The following is a 19,925-nucleotide window of genomic DNA, read 5'->3' as shown; positions in this document are numbered from 1 at the left end:
ATGCTTACGGTACAACTATATTTTGTAAAAAAATGTCTTTGGTCTAACCCAAAGATTTGGATGGATTTCTAAACTTATAAAACCCATAATTTATATTTTTTTCTCACATTTTCTCACTCTTCACTATCTCACCCCTCTCTATCTCACTCTCTCCTATATATGTATTTTTTCGTTCTTCTCCAAAAATCAAAAGAAAAAATATTATTTAAAAATTTAAAATTTTCCAAATATTCTATGCTTTTTAATATATGATTTATATCAATAATTATAATATTTAATGATAATAATATATGATTCAATAAATTATAATATGATTTAATTCAAATATTTGAATAGCGGATAACAGACATGATAAAAAAACAAATAAATTTTTATGATATAATTGATAAAATAATTTATAAGTTATCATATGTTTTTTTAAAAAAATAATTTTACACAATCACAAAGTTTTTAGTTTATAATTTTGTTACAATAATATATATATATATATATATACATTTAAAATAAATGAAATCCATTTTCATCAATAAATTAAAAAAATATTTCAAATAAATTTAGGAAAAATTTTTTTTTTGTCCTGTATGTTTATCATTTTGCGATTTCAGTCTTTTATATTTTCATATTTTAATTTTAGTCCGTTATCTTTATTTTTTTTTCGACAATTTTAGTCTTTTTTTTACGTGGCATCAATTCAATGCTGATGTGGAGTTGAAGTGTACAGTGCCACATAAGTATTTTTGAATAAAAGGACCGAAATTGCCAAAAATAAAACATGCAGGACTAACTGAAATGTGAAAACATAGAGGACCAAAATCGCAAACCGCTATCTTAATTTTTTCGGCAATTTTAATCCTTTTTCGACGTGGCGCTGACGTGACACAAATTCAGTACTGATGTGGAGCTGACATGTACAGTGACACGTAAGCATTTTTGAATAAAAAAGACCGAAATTGCCAAAAATAGAACATGAATGACTAAAACTGAAACGTGAAAATATAGAGAACTAAAATCGCAAAGTGTCAAACATACATGACTAAATTTGCAATTTTCCGATAAAGTTAATATTTATGTCAAACAATTATTACTTCAAAGAAAAAAAATATATATTTAAGATACAAATTCATGTAATTGTATGAAAAGTTTACAAATCTCTATAAAAGTCCTGTAAAAGTCTACAAAGAATCCATGAAAATCTGTTTGTAAATCCGTGAGATTCTATAAAAGTCAATAAAAATTCATCAACTCCACAAAAGTCTATCATTTTAAAAAGTCACTAAAAGTTACTAAAACTTTGGATTGAATACACCCACCTCAGTCTCTTTTATCACTTTTCATTCACAAAATTAAGGGCCCGTTGTGTTTAGATAAATATATTGAAAGCATTTTTTTAAAGTTGAGTTTTAAAAAAAAAACACTTATTTTGGCTTAAATAAGTGCTTTTAAAAGCACTTAAAATTTATCCAAACACATTTGAGTTAATAAAAGCATTTTTTTTTAAAAAAGTACTTTTTCTCAATTGTATACTGAAACCAAACGGGCTCTAATTTTGTAAAATAAAAGCTGAAAAATACAAGCTCTCTCAAACACTACTTAAATAGTTTTTTGTGCATTTACTTTAAATTTAAAAGTGCTGAATTAATTGCTGTAATAAAAAGTGCTGAATTAATTAGATTAACATTATACACTGGCATGCAGTTGCACACAAGATTGTTTCTTTTGTTTAGATGAATTTTTTAACACCATTAATGTGATTGAAATTTATTAAACAAAAACAAATCAAAAAGTTCGTTCATAACTCTAAAACCATTTGGACTTAAACTTTATATTTTATTTCAAGGAAATTATTTAAAAAAGGATTTTAAAAAAAAAATTCCAATATCACTCGAAAATTTTGGAGATTAATAAAATAATATAAAACAAGAACTAAATAAAAAAACTTAAGAGCAGTTTAATAAATAAAATATAACTCAACATGGTTTGAAGGAATAAAATTGAAACGGATTTCACGTTCATATTCCATAATAAATGTGATGAATTTCGAACGGCGCTTGAAATTATTAATTCATAAAAAAATATTTTTTCAAATCAAATATCTTCCCGAAAATCAAATCCATGAAAGAAAGCCATGCTTGTTCGATATTTTTCAAGTATATATATATACACAAGAAAACACAAGCTAAGAATATTGATAAGAGCACAAGATGGCGCAATTACATGCCATGATAAGTTGCTACAAATCGCCAAGAATTCCCATCAAGATGACAATAATTAGTTCCTCGTTGAATACCGAAAACAGGGTCCAAAATAACTTAGAACTCGTCTCCAGTAATGGGATCAGGGGAAGTTCCACTGTTGGCCTCTACGCCATGAATGGCGGAGAAGGACCTAATAGCTATGCCCAGAACTCTTCCTACCAGGTATACTTTTTACATTCTCCATTTGTCCCAACAAGGTTTGTTTGAAGCCCAAAATTCGAGTCTTGGATTAATATTAATCATCCATGTATGTTCAAACGCTCTTTCTTGTTTTTTTTTCCTGCAGAGAGGAGTCATTGAAGTGGCAAAACCGATTCTTGAAGAAGAGATAGACTCAAAATTCGACATAAAAAATATTACTTCTTCAACCACCCTGAATTCGTTCCGGATTGCGGATTTCGGTAGCTCAACCGGGCACAACTCATTTCCGGCCATGCAGATCATCACCAAAGCCATAGAGGAAAAATTCAAAACAGAGGGAGGGAATATTAATACAGCTTCTCGATTACCTGATTTTCAAGTGTTTTTTAACGATCAAGTCATGAACGATTTCAACACACTTTTCAACTCTCTCCCACTCGAAAGGCAATATTACACTGCCGGAGTGCCTGGTCCTTTTCATGGCCGACTCTTTCCCAAGTCTTCCCTTCATTTTGCTTATTGCTCATGTGCACTCAACTGGCTTTCGGATGTGCCTGAGGCGGTATTGGATGAAACGTCTTCGGCGTGGAATAAAGCGAGAGTCCATTATACTGGAGCTAGAGAACAAGTTTTTGATGCGTACAAGAATCAGTATGCCAAAGATATAGAGTCTTTTCTGGAAGCAAGGGCAGAGGAGCTGATATCAGGGGGATTGATGGCCCTTCTTGTCCCTGCAGTCCCGAGTTTTACGGGTTCTGAGACAACTTTCACGACTCCCATAGAGATGGATCTTATAGGTTCTTGCCTTGTGGACATGGCCAAGAAGGTAAAAAACCAAATATTTTTTCATGGAAAAATTGTCTCCCAGTTGATTTCTTGATGTAAAACCCCACCAATCACTAATATTATGGCTGCAGGGAACACTTAGTGAAGCAAAGGTGGACTCATTCAACTTCCCATTATATTTCACCATCCCACAAGAATTGAGGGCAATGATAGAGAGGAATCGAAGTTTCAGTATTGAAAGAACAGAAATACTAAACAATCCAGGAAAACTAAGCGTGACCAGCTCTTCTGCCCGCTCCACGTACCTCAGAGCCGTCTTCGAGGGATTGCTAGTGAATCATTTCGGAAGTGAGATTATGGATGAATTATTCGACAGGTACACGAAGAAACTGGAAGCGTCGCCCATTTTTGCAGACCCTTCAAATGAGAAATCCATAATAATATTTGTGCTTCTCAAGCGTAAATTTGAATGAGATGGAAGTAGCAACGATATGCCATTTTGAATGGTTACTAAGCATGAACTAGGCAGCAAAGCTGCGCTTTATCTTAACGTTTTCCAGCTTTATCAAGTGGTACTTCAATTTTTCTGAGATGAGTTTTAAAGGTTTTTCTGTTGGTTTGCTCATATTTGTGTTTTCTTTCGGGAAGCGCTACTTAAGACAAGGCTTCTATTTTATTGATTTTAAGTAGTGCGACAAAATCTCATATATCTGAATCAAACAATTACAAGTGATTAGTGAAGTGAATCAGTGGTGATACGGTAGCTTTAAACAATTTAAATAGTTTTGTTAAAGAAATGTAAAAAACGGTTTTAGTTTTTGAATAAATATAAAAAAATATTTTATTTTATTTTTTCATTTTTAAAATATGCGTAGAAGCAGAGGTGTCAAAAACTAAAAACTCTTAACTTCTACAAAAACACCTAATTATTTTTTTTGAAACAGCTTTAAATATATTTTTGAAGAAAAGTTTTTTTAGTGACTTAATTGGCTTCTATGTCCAAACACACTCTCAAGCTACCCAAAGTAGATAATTTGAGCTTTTGTTTTTCATGGAAGGGCAAATATATATGTAACATGACTCACGGGTAACCTCTTCGATTCCTGTGATTGTTCGGGTAGATCATCGTATTCCAGTCCAAGACTCCCTTTTCGAAAACACAGCAAAATGAAGTTAGATTTCAAGAACCTGAATTTGATTTCAAGTTATCTATTCCCAGTCATATTGCTGCAGCATAAATGAGAGCACGTGAGAGATGGCAAAATGTCGATAAGAACTTTTTTCCAGATGCAAAGCAAAGAAGGTAGCCACGCAATGCACGGTAAGCATCAATGACGTTGATACTCCGAAGGCAGAATGTGCAAATTAATAAAACTATATAGTAGTAGAAAACCTTTCCCAGTGAGATGAACCAATATTTGTGGAAATCAATTGTATCATAAATATACGTCGTCCATCCCAGTCTTAACCCCCTTATTGAGTGACGTAACAAAACAGAGACGGGGGCTCGGCAGGGAAGGAGGTTTAGCTCCACAACTGTATGACTAGCAGTCCACACAACACGGGGAAAAAAGTAGGAAAGTTTAGTCCAAAAACATAACTCTTTATGCTGGCATTATTGCCAGGAACTAAATTATTTTCGCAAATATCAGCAGAGGGGAAGAAGAGGAGGTTAACTGGAACTCTGATGTATCTAAGCAGCAGATTCCTTGGCAATCTTCTCGGCCTTGGCAATTACCTCTTCAATTCCTCCGACCATGTAAAATGATTGTTCCGAAAGATCATCATACTTTCCATCTAATACGCCCTGTAAAAGCGATAACACCACGTGTCAATATGAAAACTGATGACAATTTTACCAAAGCAGATCCAAAATACAAACAGTAAAGGAGGCAGTCTGAACCCTAAGATATCATATTACTTACTGGAAGTCATAGGCAATGATTAACCAATAATCACAAGAAAATAAATTATAAGAATGATTTATTTAATCATTTTGTCTCTTTGCTATAACATATACAACAACAATTGCCAAAAAGAACCAATCTACATTCTACACACTAAATTTCTCATGTTTATAGTTTTGAATGTTTAATTGATTTACTTATGCATGAGAAATTTAATTCTACTATATGGACCCTTGTTCCATTTGGCATTTACCATAAAAGTTTTTGAATAATATAAGAAAATGAACGTGGAAGTTGCACAAATGCTTTGACAGGTGACCGCAAGAAGAGTAAGACATTCGATCTTAGAAAACACGTCAATGATTAGACACACCATGTCACACAATATTGGGCATAACTCTGCAAGTACAGGCGAAATGATAAAAATAGCAGACATGACTAGAGCAAATATGCTTAAAAGAACAATGCTTTACCTGGAAGCTGGTAATACTTTCTTTCAACTCCACATACTTCCCGGGGGCACCAGTAAAAACTTCTGCGACATGGAATGGCTGGCTCAAGAACCGTTGAATTTTGCGGGCACGTGCAACAGTCAATTTGTCATCTTCGCTGAGCTCATCCATTCCGAGAATAGCAATAATATCTTGAAGATTCTTGTAATTTTGAAGGACTTTCTGTACACCACGGGCAGTGTTGTAGTGTTCCTCCCCCAGGATGTGAGGAGAAAGCATTCGAGATGTTGAGTCCAAAGGATCGACAGCAGGATAGATACCGAGCTCAGAAATCTGATTCAAATAACAATAATAAAAACAATCAAGTCACAAACAGTCTAACAATGTTTCATTTCGTAACTTGAAGAAAATATTTATACCTGTCGAGACAACACAGTCGTGGCATCCAAGTGAGCAAAGGTTGTGGCCGGAGCTGGATCTGTCAAGTCATCAGCTGGCACATAAATGGCTTGGACAGATGTAATCGAACCTTTCTTAGTTGTAGTAATACGCTCTTGAAGGCCACCAAGATCTGTAGCCAAAGTAGGTTGATAACCGACAGCAGATGGGATACGTCCAAGCAAAGCAGAGACTTCAGAGTTAGCCTGTATGAGTTATAAAAAAAATGATTAAAAACCAACAACCATTTTGAGAATGATTTTGAGCATGCGAGCCCACCTGGGTAAAACGGAAAATGTTGTCAATAAAGAGGAGCACATCTTGCCCTTCCGCATCTCGAAAATGTTCGGCCACAGTCAATCCAGTCAGTCCGACTCGAGCACGAGCACCAGGGGGTTCATTCATTTGACCATAAACCAGAGCACATTTGCTATCAGCCTAATAACAAGTAAAAGGAGAAATCATAATGAGACAAAAAAGTAACATCAAACTAGATAGAGGAAATTGATCAAAGTGGGTGTGAACCTGCTTGTCACCTAGCTTAATGACACCACTCTCAATCATTTCTCTGTACAAATCATTACCCTCTCGGGTACGTTCTCCCACACCAGCAAAGACAGAGAAACCACCTGCAAGAAAATTATGCAGAAGTGAGATAAACATATGCAACCAAATATTTTACATATATCGCATCAACTAGGAACCAACCATGAGCTTTTGCAACGTTGTTAATCAGTTCCATAATAAGTACTGTCTTTCCTACACCAGCACCACCAAACAGCCCAATTTTCCCTCCTCTTTGGTAAGGTGCAAGAAGGTCAACAACCTGACTTAGAAAAAAAATAGAGTGTATTTACAAACATAAAATTCACATAAGCAGTTGAATTAAGTGATGTAAAGAAAACATATCAATGAAAGCATGTGTCTCAATTGGATTGATTAGAATTCAGAAATAACCTTGATACCCGTGACAAGAATTTGTTGCTCTGTTGCTTGCTCGACAAAGGCAGGAGCTTCGCGGTGAATTGGCAAAAAGTGTTCAGTTTCTGCAACATTGTTCATTTGTTAGCAAGGGGGAAACCGTCTTTGGTCACTTAAGTGGTTGCAGCTAAAAGGCAGCACATCACTTACTAATGTCGCCTCTATGATCTATAGGCTCCCCAATGACATTAATGATACGACCAAGGGTGGCTCGGCCAACAGGCACCTATGATTAAACAAAGTGAATAGCAATCATAACCAAATACATCGCATGCATATCTTGTATAAAATATCCTCACATCATACATGGACACACCAACTCCATGTTTGGTTATCACGAAACTCATTAGCTACAATCAGAGTATCAGACATAGAAAAGCTTAAAAATTTCTCATACTAAGCATAAAATGTAAAAAAAAAAAAAAAAAGTCCAAGTTTTGTAATGGGGAAATGCAAAATCATTTGGCTTTAATTCACAAATGGCAAAGATTAAATTTTTCTTACTCACCCAACCAAAATCTATAGAAGGACTGAAATGAATAGTAGTTATACATGGAGTTAAAAAGACTTTAAAAGACCAATCATCAATCAATCCAGCTATAATTATGAACAGGAACACCAGAGGATCCAATCATCAAGCGAAAACAATGTGACTCACGGTGATGGGGGAACCAGTGTTGAGCACTCGCTGACCTCGAACCAACCCTTCAGTCCCATCCATAGCAATACATCTCACCACATTCTCACCCAAGTGTTGCGCCACCTCCAAAACAAGCCTGATCTGATTATCCAAAACCTCCAACGCCGTCAAAATCGGAGGCAAACCCTCGTCAAATCTCACATCGACAACGGCTCCGATAACCTGACACACCTTCCCAATAGCGCCTTGACCAGTAAATTCATCGGTGATTTTCCCTCCGGTCTCACCATTGGACGGGGTTGGAGCTGAAGGCGTGGAAGCCGCGGCGGCTGACGTTGCATAATGAGCGGCGACCCGGTGAAGGAAGTAGCCAACAGGAGCGGGGCGGTGTGGCCGCGGCTTGGGGACGGCGGAGAATGGGGATCTAGAAGCACGGGCAGCGGAGGATCGGAGGAATGAGGCTAGCAGCCTCCGTGAAGCCATTGCGAATGAGATGATTACAGAGGGAGAATAGTGAAGAAAAGGTCAAAGGGAGAGATTTGAGGTTAGGGTTCGTCGAAGATGAAGGGAAGGGAAGGGAAGGGAAGGGAAGGGGGAGTCTAAAATAGTGCGACTGAGCTGACGAAGTAAACTTGCAGTGTTACTTCCCATGGATTCACAACACATACACACAACAAACACACCATATATACTCAAGCTGTGTATTATTTTTATTTCTATATTTTTTACATTTTTCATGCCATTAATTATTAATAACTTATTCAAAGAAAAAATGGGAATGTAAAAAAATTTTTTACTAATATTTTTAGACGGAAAAGGTTTATAATTTACTTCAATTTTTTATTTGGTTTTCTACTATTAACACGAAATATGTTCGATTTGGCCGATTATTTAATTTAGTAATTAAAATATACTCTAATATGTTTTTTAGTTAGGTTTTTTTGTAAAATTTAAATAAGTTTAAAAATAAGTAAAATTATTAATCCAAGTAAATCTTCGTTTTTTTTTCAATCGCTTCTTTATATGTTATACATATACATTTGTATTTGCAAACAGTATCCAAAATAGAAATTCGGGTTTTGGTTAGATTTCCTATTTCTTGATTTAGGCTTCCGATTTTTACGATTTTGCTTATTCAAACCAAAATTTGAGCACCTCTCCTCGTGGCCAATGATTTTCATTATTCTCCCAAATTACACGTAAAATTACTTTAAAAAAACGCATTCAATTTGTTGGAAATCACACATTCTTACTATATATTCGAATGGAAGATGAAGGTTGGTGCTCAGAAAATACAACGCATTTACTAATTCATGCAAGCCATATCTGAAAATTTCCTATATGTTAACATTATTATTACTCGTAATATTTCTCCTTACAACATCTATACAGAAATCCAAGGACTATCTTTCTCAAATAAACTGACAATCATGGCAGATTTAAGGGCTCAAGCTCTCCTCAGTTCAGGTTGCTGAGAACCCCTGGGGCCTTATTTGTGCTAGTCGACAGGCGATCTTGCTCGACTTAATACAATGCATAATATGATACATATTATCTTTGGCAAGCATAATACATGAAAATCTCCATGGATTTCAATAATTTCCGGCAAATGCGAGACTATGACCATAAAAAACAAAGCATTTACCGACCAAGAGCCTTGACAATCCCTGCTCCGCCCAAATAAAGACCCATAAGGGGGCCAGCAAGTAGCATTTGTGTGAGAGGATCCGTGGATGGTGTGAGTATAGCAGCTGCGATTACTGATCCAACTACAACGTATCTCCAAATTGATAGCATTTGCTCTGAGGACACCAGCCCAAGTTGTCCTAAGAGCAATTGTATAACTGGAACCTGATGAGGGCCGGAAAAAAACGTCAATTTGTTGAAAGGAAAAAATGGGAATTCTCCAATAGTAAGGCGTTTAATCTTTCAGTTCTTATTTTCCCTTTTGGGATTAGAATACTTGGGATCATACTTTCCTTATTGGGGGATAAAAATAACTTAAATTCCCTGCTTCTTCGTCAGAAATGAGTATTATGTGAGCTGAGACGTTAAGATGATAAAACAATAAAAAAAATCAACAAAATAAAGAAGGAAATTTCAAGCAAGATTAATGTGTAGTATTAATATGTCACCTGGAAAGACAATCCGGTGCTGAACATGAGCACGAGAACAAATTCAAAATATTGATCAATAGACCACAATGATTCAACAACGCCTTCCGCATAACTGACAAAGAAGGTCAAGGCCGCTGGCGTAAGAACGTAGTACGAGAAGATGATGCCGGCATAAAAAAGAATCGAGGACCCCAAGACAATGGGCCCCAGAAATCGTCTCTCTGATTTTGTTAAACCTGGAATGATAAAGGCTATGATCTCGAACAGAATTACAGGGCTCCCAATCAAAAGCCCACAGTATCCGGATACCTGCATATAACATAAATAGCTAAGTAAATAAATAAATAACATACATTATAAATTCAGGCACCCAGCATGTTACAAGATTTAATGGACAAGCGGCCACATCCAAGTTCAAACTTCACCCAGCTTATGTTGGACATAACTGCACTTTCTTGAACAAAATAGTTTTATATTTGATCAAACAAAAAAGATTGCATTGCAAGAGAAACTACGTGCATTGAGCATTTTTAACACTATAGAAGTAGGCGAGACAGAATCATCAGCTACAGTCAACTTCAAGAGGTGAAATAATAAAAAATCAAAAAATCTTGATTAAATTAACAGATGAAGGAATACTTAAAGATGACAAACAGGACAGGCTCTAACCTTGAGAGATGTAAAGAAAAATTCACCAGGTGCTAGTTGTAGAAACCGAACACCTTGTTCTTTAACTGGCGCTTCAAGAAAAATAATAAGTTCTTTTGAAAATGCAAAGCAACCAGCCATGGCAGCTCCAATAGCCAAAATCGACACAAATATTCTATCTCTCAATTCCTCTAAATGATCATATATGCTCATTTCTGTATCGTCAGGTAGGAGTTCTTTTCCCGGATAAAGAAAATCATAAATAGCATTTCCTCCATCATCTGATTCATCTTTCTTGATAAGATTTTCTCTAGCATCATTACTAGAATCTGAAAAAGATAGCTTTTTCAGCCAACACGATTGGTGATCAAAATCATTCAAATCCAAAACCCACAATCAGCCGCAGACATTATAGAAATAGAAGAGAAATCAACCTTTGCGCCATTACAATTCATACATCATCGATGACTATAAAACACAATTCATGTTTTCAAGGCTTGTCTGTGTGGTAATATTTACAACTTGTAAATCAGAGAGATCAAATCTAAATGATTTGTCTCCGAATCTATCACCAATTCACCATATTAACAATCTCAGATTGAAGTGACACTCAGAACACAGAACCCAATATCTTAATACCAAGTCCGTTTTATGTATAAAAAGCAACAATAACAGTACCAAGTCTCTCCATATACTGATCAAATCAAACAGACACTAACGGAAATTCTTAACCAACAGAAAAGCACAATTATATAGCAAAGCCATGAATTAGAAAGAAGAGGAAAAACCCATATATATAACTTTTTGAAAAAACACACAAACATTGAAAAGGGCTAAATCTACTTCACCTATTTCACCACCAATGGATGAGCCAGCTCCATTAAGACTCCCTCTGCTGGTCTCTCGCTGCTGCTCACCGACCGCAGTACAAACAATTCCGCCCAGTTTCTTGAAATATCTCTCGTTTGAGAAGCACGACAGCTTGGGTTTTCTTTGCTCGATGTGCAGAGTAGTTATCGGTTGTGTATTTGATTTGCAGCATTTGAAAAAAGGGGTATTCTTGTTGAGCTGCGCATTGTGTGTGAAGGCCCTCGTACTTCCCATTCCTTTGCAGGGTGTGAAAATCAAGCTGATTTGAACAGATGCGTAAAATTTTTTGCGTTTTCTGCAATTGTACGCGCTGGGTTCGGGAGGTGGTAGGTGAAGATGATTGATCTCGGACTCGGTTGACGCTGGAGTGGCCACAATGACCCGTTTGAATTTGGTAGATATTTTTTAAAAAAAATACTTTTTTAAGTTATAATTTTTTGCTTTTGAAAAAGCTCTAATTTTGACTAAAAAAGTGCTTATTTTAAGCACTTTTTTAGTTAACCAAACACTTTATTAAATGAAAAGCACTTAAAAAAATGCTTTTTTGGCCTAGCTTTTGAAACCAAACAGGGCAATATTTATAATGGAATCTATTATCTATAGCGTCCACATAACATATTTTGTAATAAATTAAATTAGGGGAATTTATTTTATTTTTTTATCGACAAAAAAAATTGGAATTGATCAATCATGATTTTTCTAAAATGTATGTTTTCCGGATATTGAATTAAAAAATTTCATTAACGCAAATGTCCGAGAAATATGTCGTTAAAATAGAGGAATAGCAGAAACTCGTGAGTTCTAAAATACCAACTCAACAAAAATTCCGCAAAAATTCGGAAGTCAAATTCATATATTAAACAACTGGTTTCTTCTTTCTGCTTTTAAATTTTCCAACATAAATAATTAATCTCTAGGATAAATTGTGTCATTGCACATACATTCGTGATAAAATAATGCGAGCATAATTCATATATGTTCATGTCATGCATGGTGATCAGCAACCGCAATAACATCTACTTACAAATTTTAAAAAAAAAAAAAAAAATCTGCCTACAAAAGTCTGTCGATATCAAAAAATCGACGACGACATGGACATGTTTTTCCATTTAACTTTACAAATGCACCATGACCAGCACCATGACCAACTCTAGTGATCTGGTATTCAAAAGTATTCGCACGAAAAACTTCCATTTTTCTCGATCAATGCTGCCTTCGAGATATTTTGTTATATCTGGATGGCTGTTTTTCATCTCTTCATACAATACATAAAACTCAACCTGCCTATTTTAATGCAGATAAGCCATCAAATTAAAATGAACTCAGAACTACAATCAAAAGAACAGAATCGATGTAATCCAATATAAGCTTAGCCATAACAGACTTCATTACTGTAATGACCGCATAGCATTAATAAAAGACAAGAAGAGTACAACGTGTTTAGCTTAATCAAACGCACTTTTGCAAATACTTGGAAATCTAATGTATATATCATGAAATTAGATGGAAGTATAAATCTTCGAGCAGGATGCCTTACAAATTCAACAGAGGCTAGTCTATAAAAACACAGTTCAACGGAATATTTTTCGTGCGCGACACAAAATAAGGACTGATGCAGACAGCAGAAGCGAGAATCGGTTTAATCACGACAACTTTTTCATTCTTCCATAGCTTCTACTTCAACCACCTCCACTATTTCCTTCAACGGAGTAATCTTTGTCTTCAACACTTCTGCAACCACACAAAATGTCAGACAGCTATAGCAATGAACCTATAAAGATTGCATGACATTGGGAAGCCGCATGTACACTAAGGTAAGTGCAACACGAAGCAAAGAATGAGGAGTACGAAAATACAAACCAGTCTTTTTCGCAAAAGAATAACCCTTCTGATTGGTATAAGTGCGTGGGTTTGGCAACATATAGTTTCTCAGATACTCTTTTTTCCCCTACAAAAGAAAGTATAGACAGGACTTGGATTACTTGCAGAAACATATACAGTCATCTTCACTAAAATTTAGGTGCAAGTCTCAAGGATCAAATATGAAACCTTTGTTATTACACAGATATCCACGTTGCTTCCACTCCCCAAGTCATTGAATATGCCGGAGCAAATGGCTTCAGCTACTAACTTTACACCTTCGTCTTTCTGCAATATTGCAAGTACGCTCATCTGAGGAAACTGCAACAACTAAAGGCTCGGGTGGGAAGAAGATAATCAGGGAACTTACACTCATCCCTTCTCGATACTTAGACTCAAACACAGCCATAGCGGCAAGGGAGCCAGAGCCCATGGTAGCAAAGGGCAGAGTGTCGGTAGAACCATGAGGATAAATCTGGAAATTTATCAAGTCAACTAACATCTTAGGTATGCAACAAAATGATGTGAAGTATCAATATCCCAAGGTAAAGAAAAATAACTCACCGTATGCAAATGGGGGCCAGTCACATCAACTCCACCAAGCACCAATGCTGCTGAAACGTGCCCTTGGTAGCTGAATATTAAAAATACGGAATGTTAGATAATAGTCCTCTCATAAGAAAAATAATAATACTAAAAAGAAAAGTATTAATTAAGATATAAAGTCACCGGAAAAGATGAGACTTCAAAAGTGTTAGGGCAGTAATAACCCTGGACTCACGAGCAGTATGATAGCGATGCAGCTTAAGCTGGGAGCTAACCATGTCTAGGATAGCACAAATCAAGAAGAAAAACATAATTAGATGAAGTACTCAAGGCTATTTGATCGTTGAGGCTAGAATACAATGAGCAAAACATGAAATGCAGTTATGTCAATGATACCAGTAACAGCCTCGGTGTCAGCTGCAGTCCCAGCTCCACAGCAGTAAATATTGGGAGCCATGTAATGAATCTTCTCGCAATTCTTGTCCGCAACAATGGGGCCTGCAGTGGCTCGTGTGTCAGCTCCGAGAATGACACCGTCCTGAATCACACATATTAGTCAAGCATGAGTAACAAAAGCATTTTGCCACATTTCACTGATTTCCCATTTCCGAACCTAAGATCATCAATTAAATGATTGGAAATCAATATTATTCAGACAATGCATGGTAGTCTATAAAAAGTTTATAATGACCAAAACCTCTGTTAAAATTTTTCAAGATATTCAACAGTAAATCGATAGAATAATTAAATTCTAGTTTGATATCAATAATAAAATCTCACCATGTGCCACAAGGAATAACAAATAGATAATTATTCAAAATTCAAATAATTGTATCATCTTCTTATAAGCTACCAAGAAAAGCTAAGAGTAATACTGACTGGAAGAAAAGACAGCATTACACTTTTCAATCCGGACTAAATGCCATGCCCCAAAGTGGTTCCATGTCTACTGGACCAATTGCCCACAAAAAATCCCACACTTTCGTGCCAAATACACACAGATAAAACGACACCCGGAATCTAAAAGGAGGACTGGAGCCTAAATCTAACAAAAGAAACTCACGAGGAAACTTCCAAGAAGCACCAGAATGTTATCTTACTGAAAGGGGCAAAAAAATCAATAAATCGCACAGACGACTTTAACCACTCGGAGCTGAAAGAAACCGAAAACAAGTAAATCAATGTACCTGAAATATCAAACCCACGATTGTTGTTCCCGTCTTAAGAAATGAGGGTTGCTTCAAACCCTTTTGCACCAGCATCTCGTTCCTCCTGCAGTTCTCGAAGCTGAATCCACCTGCTAATTGCATATCCGTCGGCATATCTACGAGATTCTCTCCCCAAACAATCTATTTAATTTTGTTTAGAAAAAAAAAACAATCAAAAGTAACAATCATAGCATTACTGGGGAAAAAAAACAAAACTATACATTAATAGTAAGCATAAACTTGAAAATCGAAGTAAATTTAGGAGTGAGATCGGTTATAAACGAACCGAAATTAGCAAAACTGAACCAAACGATTTTCTTTATTAAAACTGAACCAGTTAAAAATCAGTTGTTTTGGTCAAGAACCCAAAGAACCTCTTTTTTTTTATTTATTTTTTTTGGGGGGGGTGGGTGGGTGGTGGGGAAGGGGGGGGTGGGGTGGGGTGGGGGAATAGCTTTTTCAGTTTGTTTGAAAACGGCAGGAACAAGTTTTTTCTCACACAAGATAACAAGAGTTTTCTTCTCTACTAACTACAAGTCTACAATGGTCGTGGAAGTACTCACAAGTCACATAGCCCCAGCTTAAAAGTACAGAATACTACAAAATTAACATCATAGGATCTCTTTCAAATGACTTTTAGTCGATCCAATTATCCAAGTATAGCAAACAAGAACATTTTAAACAAAACGTGTCTGAAAGTGACCACAACACAACCATCAATTGAGAGAAGTTCTTATATTTCTTCAGATATTTCTGCAGACATTCATCTTAAATGCTTCCTTCGATCACAGCTAGAGCTACAGGAGGAGAAATCACAATATAATATATTTTGGAAAAGTCGAACAGTCACACTAATTAAGATTTTATTAAAAGAAAACTGTAAGTTTGTTACTTCTCAATTACCTAAGAGTCCGTTTAATCTCACAAGATAACAATGAATCACACTATAGAAAGTTAACACAGATTAAGCTTAGAGGTTTAAATCCCTCGAAATAGCATAACTTAGAGAAACGAAAACCGAGAATTACCTCTCACAAGTATTGATTTTTCGTCGTTGGGGCAGATTTTCCGATGTTTTTAAAATTTTGATTGATTAAACCGATATTTTATTATCCCGGATAATCTAGGGTTTATGATCGAGGAAGAATATTGAAACTCACAAAACATGGAAATCCAAGCGGAGAACTGAGAAATGAGGGTTTTTACAGACTCTTGGAAGAAAGGAAACCAAGGCAGGCAAATTTTGTGAAATGTGAAAAGTGAAAACGAAGTTTAAGTTCGTACAAATTACACTTCACCCACTAACAATCCCACTTCCGATTTACAAATCATTTGCTCCAATTACGTTAGGTTCTATGGCACGACAATAGTTCCACCTCTCTCTTCAGAAAAAAATAATTTGTATATATTCTTTCAGAATTATATATATATATTTGCGTGATATTTTAAAAGAGAAAATTATAATACATTAATCTCGAATATCGGCTAGTACAACTTCTTGTAGCCGAAGAAAGAACATCATATAACAAAATTGTATTTGTTGAGTGCTTGTACTCTCCGTTTTTTTATATAGTTGTGTATATATATGATCCATTTTTTTATTAAATCATTGTAAAAAATAAAAAATGTTAAATAATTATAAAAAAAACAAACAAAGAGGCCACACCAACATACCAACTTGGCGTGGCCTCACATTTTCTTTTTTTGAGAAGAAAATTTTATTAAACAGAACAGTGATTACAATCTTCATTCTAAACATCATAAATGAGATCTGGTGAGAGAAACCAGATGGCAACCTTGTTTGCTTGTCTGCGAGTAAAGCAAAGCCTGAATGATGGTGTGTTGCTGAGAAATGCTCGACATGCAGTAATAATAATACCAAATTCAGACACGTCTTCTCGTTGCGAGCACAATGCTTCGATAACCACATTGGAGTCGCCTTCAAATATTACATCTCGGAGTCCCATGCCTTCAATCCAGCTTAGTGCTTCCTTAAAGGCCATTGCTCCAGCTTCTCTAATTTCCATGAGGCCATGAAACCAGTTCGTTTTAGCAGAAATGAATAGGCCCGACGCATCTCGAAGTACCATGCCCACGCCAACCAGCTTCCTCAAGTCATTCCGAATTGACGCATCAATATTGCATTTAAGTGCAGGTGCTATTGGTTTTTCCCATTTGATATGTTGTCTACCCATCGAAAGTCTTCCTGCACTTCTACCTTCAATACAACACACTGCCCTCCACTCCGAGAAAGCTTTCATTGCTGCATCAACAACATGGCTTGCTGTTTGGATATTCCCATTCCATAAGTACTTCTCATTTCGGGCTCTCCAGATACCCCATAATACCATGACCACCTTTTCAATATTAATTTCAGTACCCTTGCTGAGTATTTTGAAAAGCCACTGGACAAAGCTATCTGCCTCGTTTGACAACGAGAGTACAAGGTGCCAAATACCCATTGTTTCCCAACAGGATTTAGCCATCGAACAGAAGATGAATAGATGCCATGAGTTTTCCCATTCATTATCACAAATGGCACAGGAGATAGGGACGATCAGACGCCTTTTTTGTACATTGCTCCTGTTTGGAAGGACTTCCCTTGCTTCATGCCATAAGAAGTTCTTCACCTTTGGGGGAATCATTAGAGTCCATAAGTTTTTCCATTCCCCTTGAATATGGCGTTCCTCCCCTTGATTTTCAATCTCTTGAGCTATCTTGTAGCCCGAGCGAACAGAGTATTTCCCATCATTCCCATAAGGCCAAATAAACTTGTCTCCTCCACTACCCGTGTGTACATGAATGTTTAGGATTTCATGCACATCTCGTTCACCAAATAGCTCATGCAACATCTCTGTTGAGCTTTGGCCCAACTAACTCTTATTTCCCAGCCCAATAATTTTAGGCCCTTGTATATAGCCTATCCCCAAACCTATTCTGCATATTAGATCGAGAGAGTGAGTTAAGAGAGGAGCGAGAGGTTGAGCAGCCGAAGAAAAAGAACGTGTGCGTTCTTGGCTTTCTTCGTGAACCGAGTGTGCATTCCATCTTTCTCTCAGGTGACTTTGTGTCCTCCTTTTCTTCTTGAGCTTTTGTGCTGCTCTGCTGGAGTCTTTCTCGATCGATCGCGCTGGGTCTTTTCTTCTGTGTGAAGAACGGTGGGCGTGAGTTTGGGCTGGGAAATCCTTTTGTGGTCTTCGTCGATGTTTGCCCGTGAAATGGAGAAATGGTTCTAGTTATCTGAGCCCGGAGCTTGCGATTTCTTTACGATTATTCTACTGTCATTCCTTTATTTTTCTGTTCTTTTCTTTGGTTTCCTTTCTTGCTCCTGTTGGTTCATTTCTTTTGCAGGTAAGGGAAAAGAAGGAAAGAAGACAAAGGAAGATAAGGGCTAGACGGTGCTTGGACAGTGGATGCCTAACAGTGGTATCAGAGCCACTGTCGCCTCGCCGCTGATTTTTGCCGCCGGATGCTGGGTTAGTTCGGCCATCTCTAGTTGCTCGCCGTGCCGCTGATTGTTGTTCGACTCGCACCAGCTGCCCGCTGCCTTTCTTTGTTTCTGCTTTCTGCTGGTGCAGGTTCAGAAACGAAGAACCAGCCATCGCCTTGACATCAGCCGAACCGCCTGGTAGTCGCCTCCTATCGTCGTCGTTGCGCGTCATACTGGTTCGTGGGATCGAAACTCTTACTTAGAGTTTCGCTCTGCTAAATTGGCTTGAACCTCTTTTATCGCTTTAGTAGTAGCCGCTGGCCGCGGTTTAGGTTCTGGGATTACGTGCTGGTAGAAACCTAGGACTTTCGTGATTCTAGTTGCTTTCGCTGTGCTTGCTGAAATTTGTGGTTTACTGTCGTGTGAATATTTGCTTGTCCTTTTTTCTATGTGAAAAATATCGTTCACTGGTTTTAATCTTGAACCTTTTAACGGAAAAACTGATTTCTCAATTTGGCAGCAGAAAATGAAAGGAATCTTAATACAACAAAAAGTTTTCAAAGCAATAGATTTGTCGTATCCTACTGCCGAAACGGCTGAGAAAAAAGCTGAAATGGATGAATTTGCTTACTCCTCTATTATATTGAATTTATCTGATTCTGTGCTAAGAAAAGTGGGTAAACTGAAATCGGCCAAAGAACTTTGGGAAAAATTAGAAGAGCTCTATACGGAGACTTCACTGCCGAGTAAATTGTTTTTACTTGAAAAAATTTTTCGTTTCAAACTCGATTTGAACAAGGATATTGATGAAAATATTGATGTGTTTACCAAATTAATTCAAGATATTAAGCAAACAGGAGATAAACACATTGATGATTACACACTTATTGTTCTCTTGAATGTTATTCCTGATTCATACAGTGATGTTAAATCTGCTATTAAGTATGGTAGAGATAATATAACATTAGAAACTGTTGTGAATGGTCTTAAAAGCAAAGAGATTGATTTGAAAACGAATAGGGGTGGTAATAATTTCGGTGAGGCTATGTTTGTTAGGGGAAGGTCTAAAACTCGTTTTCAAAGACACTCAAACAACCATAACCAACCTTCTGTGAAAAATAGAGGTAAGAGTAAGCAAAGATCTCAGTCGAGGCCTAAAAACAGAAAGTGTTTTAATTGTGGTGAAACATGTCATTACATTAAAGATTGTTCAAGGCCTAAACAAAAACAAAACCAGAATTACAAAAATCAGCATGATGATATTGCTAATATGGCTTCTTCTAGTGAAAACATGGGTGATGTTTTTATGGTGACTGAAGTATGTGATGTGCCTACTGTGAATTCTGTGCATTCAAGTGCTTTGTGTGAAAATGAATGGCTTGTAGATTCTGCGTGCACTTTTCACATGTCTCCATTCAAAAATCTGTTTTCTACTTATAAAGAAGTGAAGCATGGGTATGTTTCTATGGCTAATGAAAAGATGTGCCAAGTTGCTGGTCTTGGTGATGTATGTTTGAAATTTGATTCAGGTTATGTGTTGACTTTGAAAAATGTTAGACATGTCCCTAATTTATGTCATAATTTGATTTTCCTGTGCATATTTGGAAGATGACGGTCTACAGGGTAGATGGGGTAATGGGATAATG

At 36.5% G+C, this 19,925-nt stretch overlaps 4 protein-coding genes across 5 annotated transcripts; 1 reads left to right on the top strand and 3 right to left on the bottom strand.

Moving 5' to 3' along the window:
* The first annotated feature begins 2,147 nt into the window (after nucleotides 1-2,147).
* Nucleotides 2,148-3,983, top strand: LOC140877126 (loganic acid O-methyltransferase-like). Its single transcript, XM_073280654.1, has 3 exons — nucleotides 2,148-2,417; nucleotides 2,542-3,222; nucleotides 3,314-3,983. The coding sequence occupies exons 1-3, from the start codon at nucleotides 2,202-2,204 to the stop codon at nucleotides 3,653-3,655; spliced, it is 1,239 nt and encodes a 412-aa protein (XP_073136755.1). The 5' UTR covers nucleotides 2,148-2,201; the 3' UTR covers nucleotides 3,656-3,983.
* Nucleotides 3,984-4,446: 463 nt separating this feature from the next.
* LOC140877125 (ATP synthase subunit beta, mitochondrial) lies at nucleotides 4,447-8,243 on the bottom strand. Its single transcript, XM_073280653.1, has 9 exons — nucleotides 7,619-8,243; nucleotides 7,111-7,186; nucleotides 6,937-7,025; nucleotides 6,688-6,805; nucleotides 6,505-6,608; nucleotides 6,259-6,417; nucleotides 5,961-6,185; nucleotides 5,563-5,874; nucleotides 4,447-4,989 (listed from the first exon to the last, which is right to left on the bottom strand). The coding sequence occupies exons 1-9, from the start codon at nucleotides 8,081-8,083 to the stop codon at nucleotides 4,876-4,878; spliced, it is 1,662 nt and encodes a 553-aa protein (XP_073136754.1). The 5' UTR covers nucleotides 8,084-8,243; the 3' UTR covers nucleotides 4,447-4,875.
* Nucleotides 8,244-8,925: 682 nt separating this feature from the next.
* On the bottom strand, nucleotides 8,926-11,602 carry LOC140882773 (sec-independent protein translocase protein TATC, chloroplastic-like). Of its 2 annotated transcripts, none has more exons than XM_073288963.1 (4): nucleotides 11,214-11,602; nucleotides 10,387-10,694; nucleotides 9,736-10,026; nucleotides 8,926-9,451 (listed from the first exon to the last, which is right to left on the bottom strand). In XM_073288963.1, the coding sequence occupies exons 1-4, from the start codon at nucleotides 11,467-11,469 to the stop codon at nucleotides 9,242-9,244; spliced, it is 1,065 nt and encodes a 354-aa protein (XP_073145064.1). In that variant the 5' UTR covers nucleotides 11,470-11,602; the 3' UTR covers nucleotides 8,926-9,241. The 2 variants fall into 2 exon arrangements, with proteins under 2 accessions (XP_073145064.1, XP_073145065.1); XM_073288964.1 differs by having other exon boundaries at nucleotides 11,223-11,602.
* Nucleotides 11,603-12,623: 1,021 nt separating this feature from the next.
* On the bottom strand, nucleotides 12,624-16,151 carry LOC140881638 (proteasome subunit beta type-7-B-like). Its single transcript, XM_073287111.1, has 9 exons — nucleotides 15,878-16,151; nucleotides 14,829-14,990; nucleotides 14,038-14,179; nucleotides 13,825-13,921; nucleotides 13,660-13,729; nucleotides 13,466-13,570; nucleotides 13,285-13,383; nucleotides 13,096-13,183; nucleotides 12,624-12,966 (listed from the first exon to the last, which is right to left on the bottom strand). The coding sequence occupies exons 2-9, from the start codon at nucleotides 14,961-14,963 to the stop codon at nucleotides 12,893-12,895; spliced, it is 810 nt and encodes a 269-aa protein (XP_073143212.1). The 5' UTR covers nucleotides 14,964-14,990; nucleotides 15,878-16,151; the 3' UTR covers nucleotides 12,624-12,892.
* Nucleotides 16,152-19,925: the final 3,774 nt, after the last annotated feature.

The sequence above is a fragment of the Henckelia pumila genome, chromosome 2 (genome assembly GCF_033568475.1).
Source record: "Henckelia pumila isolate YLH828 chromosome 2, ASM3356847v2, whole genome shotgun sequence".
Lineage (NCBI taxonomy): Eukaryota > Viridiplantae > Streptophyta > Magnoliopsida > Lamiales > Gesneriaceae > Henckelia > Henckelia pumila.
Note: the sequence above shows the minus strand (reverse complement) of the source record. Positions and strands in the feature narration are given on the sequence as shown.

Coding starts and splice junctions, on each gene's coding strand:
- LOC140877125 (XM_073280653.1), bottom strand. CDS start 8,083: ATGGCTTCACGGAGGCTGCTAGCCTCATTCCTCCGATCCTCCGCTGCC. Junction 7,026..7,110: donor AGATCATAGAGGCGACATTA/GTAAGTGATGTG, acceptor ACAATGTTGCAG/AAACTGAACACTTTTTGCCA. Junction 6,806..6,936: donor TTCTTGTCACGGGTATCAAG/GTTATTTCTGAA, acceptor TTTCTAAGTCAG/GTTGTTGACCTTCTTGCACC.
- LOC140882773 (XM_073288963.1), bottom strand. CDS start 11,469: ATGGGAAGTACGAGGGCCTTCACACACAATGCGCAGCTCAACAAGAAT. Junction 10,695..11,213: donor ATCCATTGGTGGTGAAATAG/GTGAAGTAGATT, acceptor TATCTTTTTCAG/ATTCTAGTAATGATGCTAGA. Junction 9,452..9,735: donor GCACCGGATTGTCTTTCCAG/GTGACATATTAA, acceptor GGCCCTCATCAG/GTTCCAGTTATACAATTGCT.
- LOC140881638 (XM_073287111.1), bottom strand. CDS start 14,963: ATGCCGACGGATATGCAATTAGCAGGTGGATTCAGCTTCGAGAACTGC. Junction 13,730..13,824: donor TTGAAGTCTCATCTTTTCCG/GTGACTTTATAT, acceptor TTTAATATTCAG/CTACCAAGGGCACGTTTCAG. Junction 13,571..13,659: donor CTGGCCCCCATTTGCATACG/GTGAGTTATTTT, acceptor ATAAATTTCCAG/ATTTATCCTCATGGTTCTAC.
- LOC140877126 (XM_073280654.1), top strand. CDS start 2,202: ATGGCGCAATTACATGCCATGATAAGTTGCTACAAATCGCCAAGAATT. Junction 2,418..2,541: donor CCCAGAACTCTTCCTACCAG/GTATACTTTTTA, acceptor TTTTTCCTGCAG/AGAGGAGTCATTGAAGTGGC. Junction 3,223..3,313: donor TTGTGGACATGGCCAAGAAG/GTAAAAAACCAA, acceptor TTATGGCTGCAG/GGAACACTTAGTGAAGCAAA.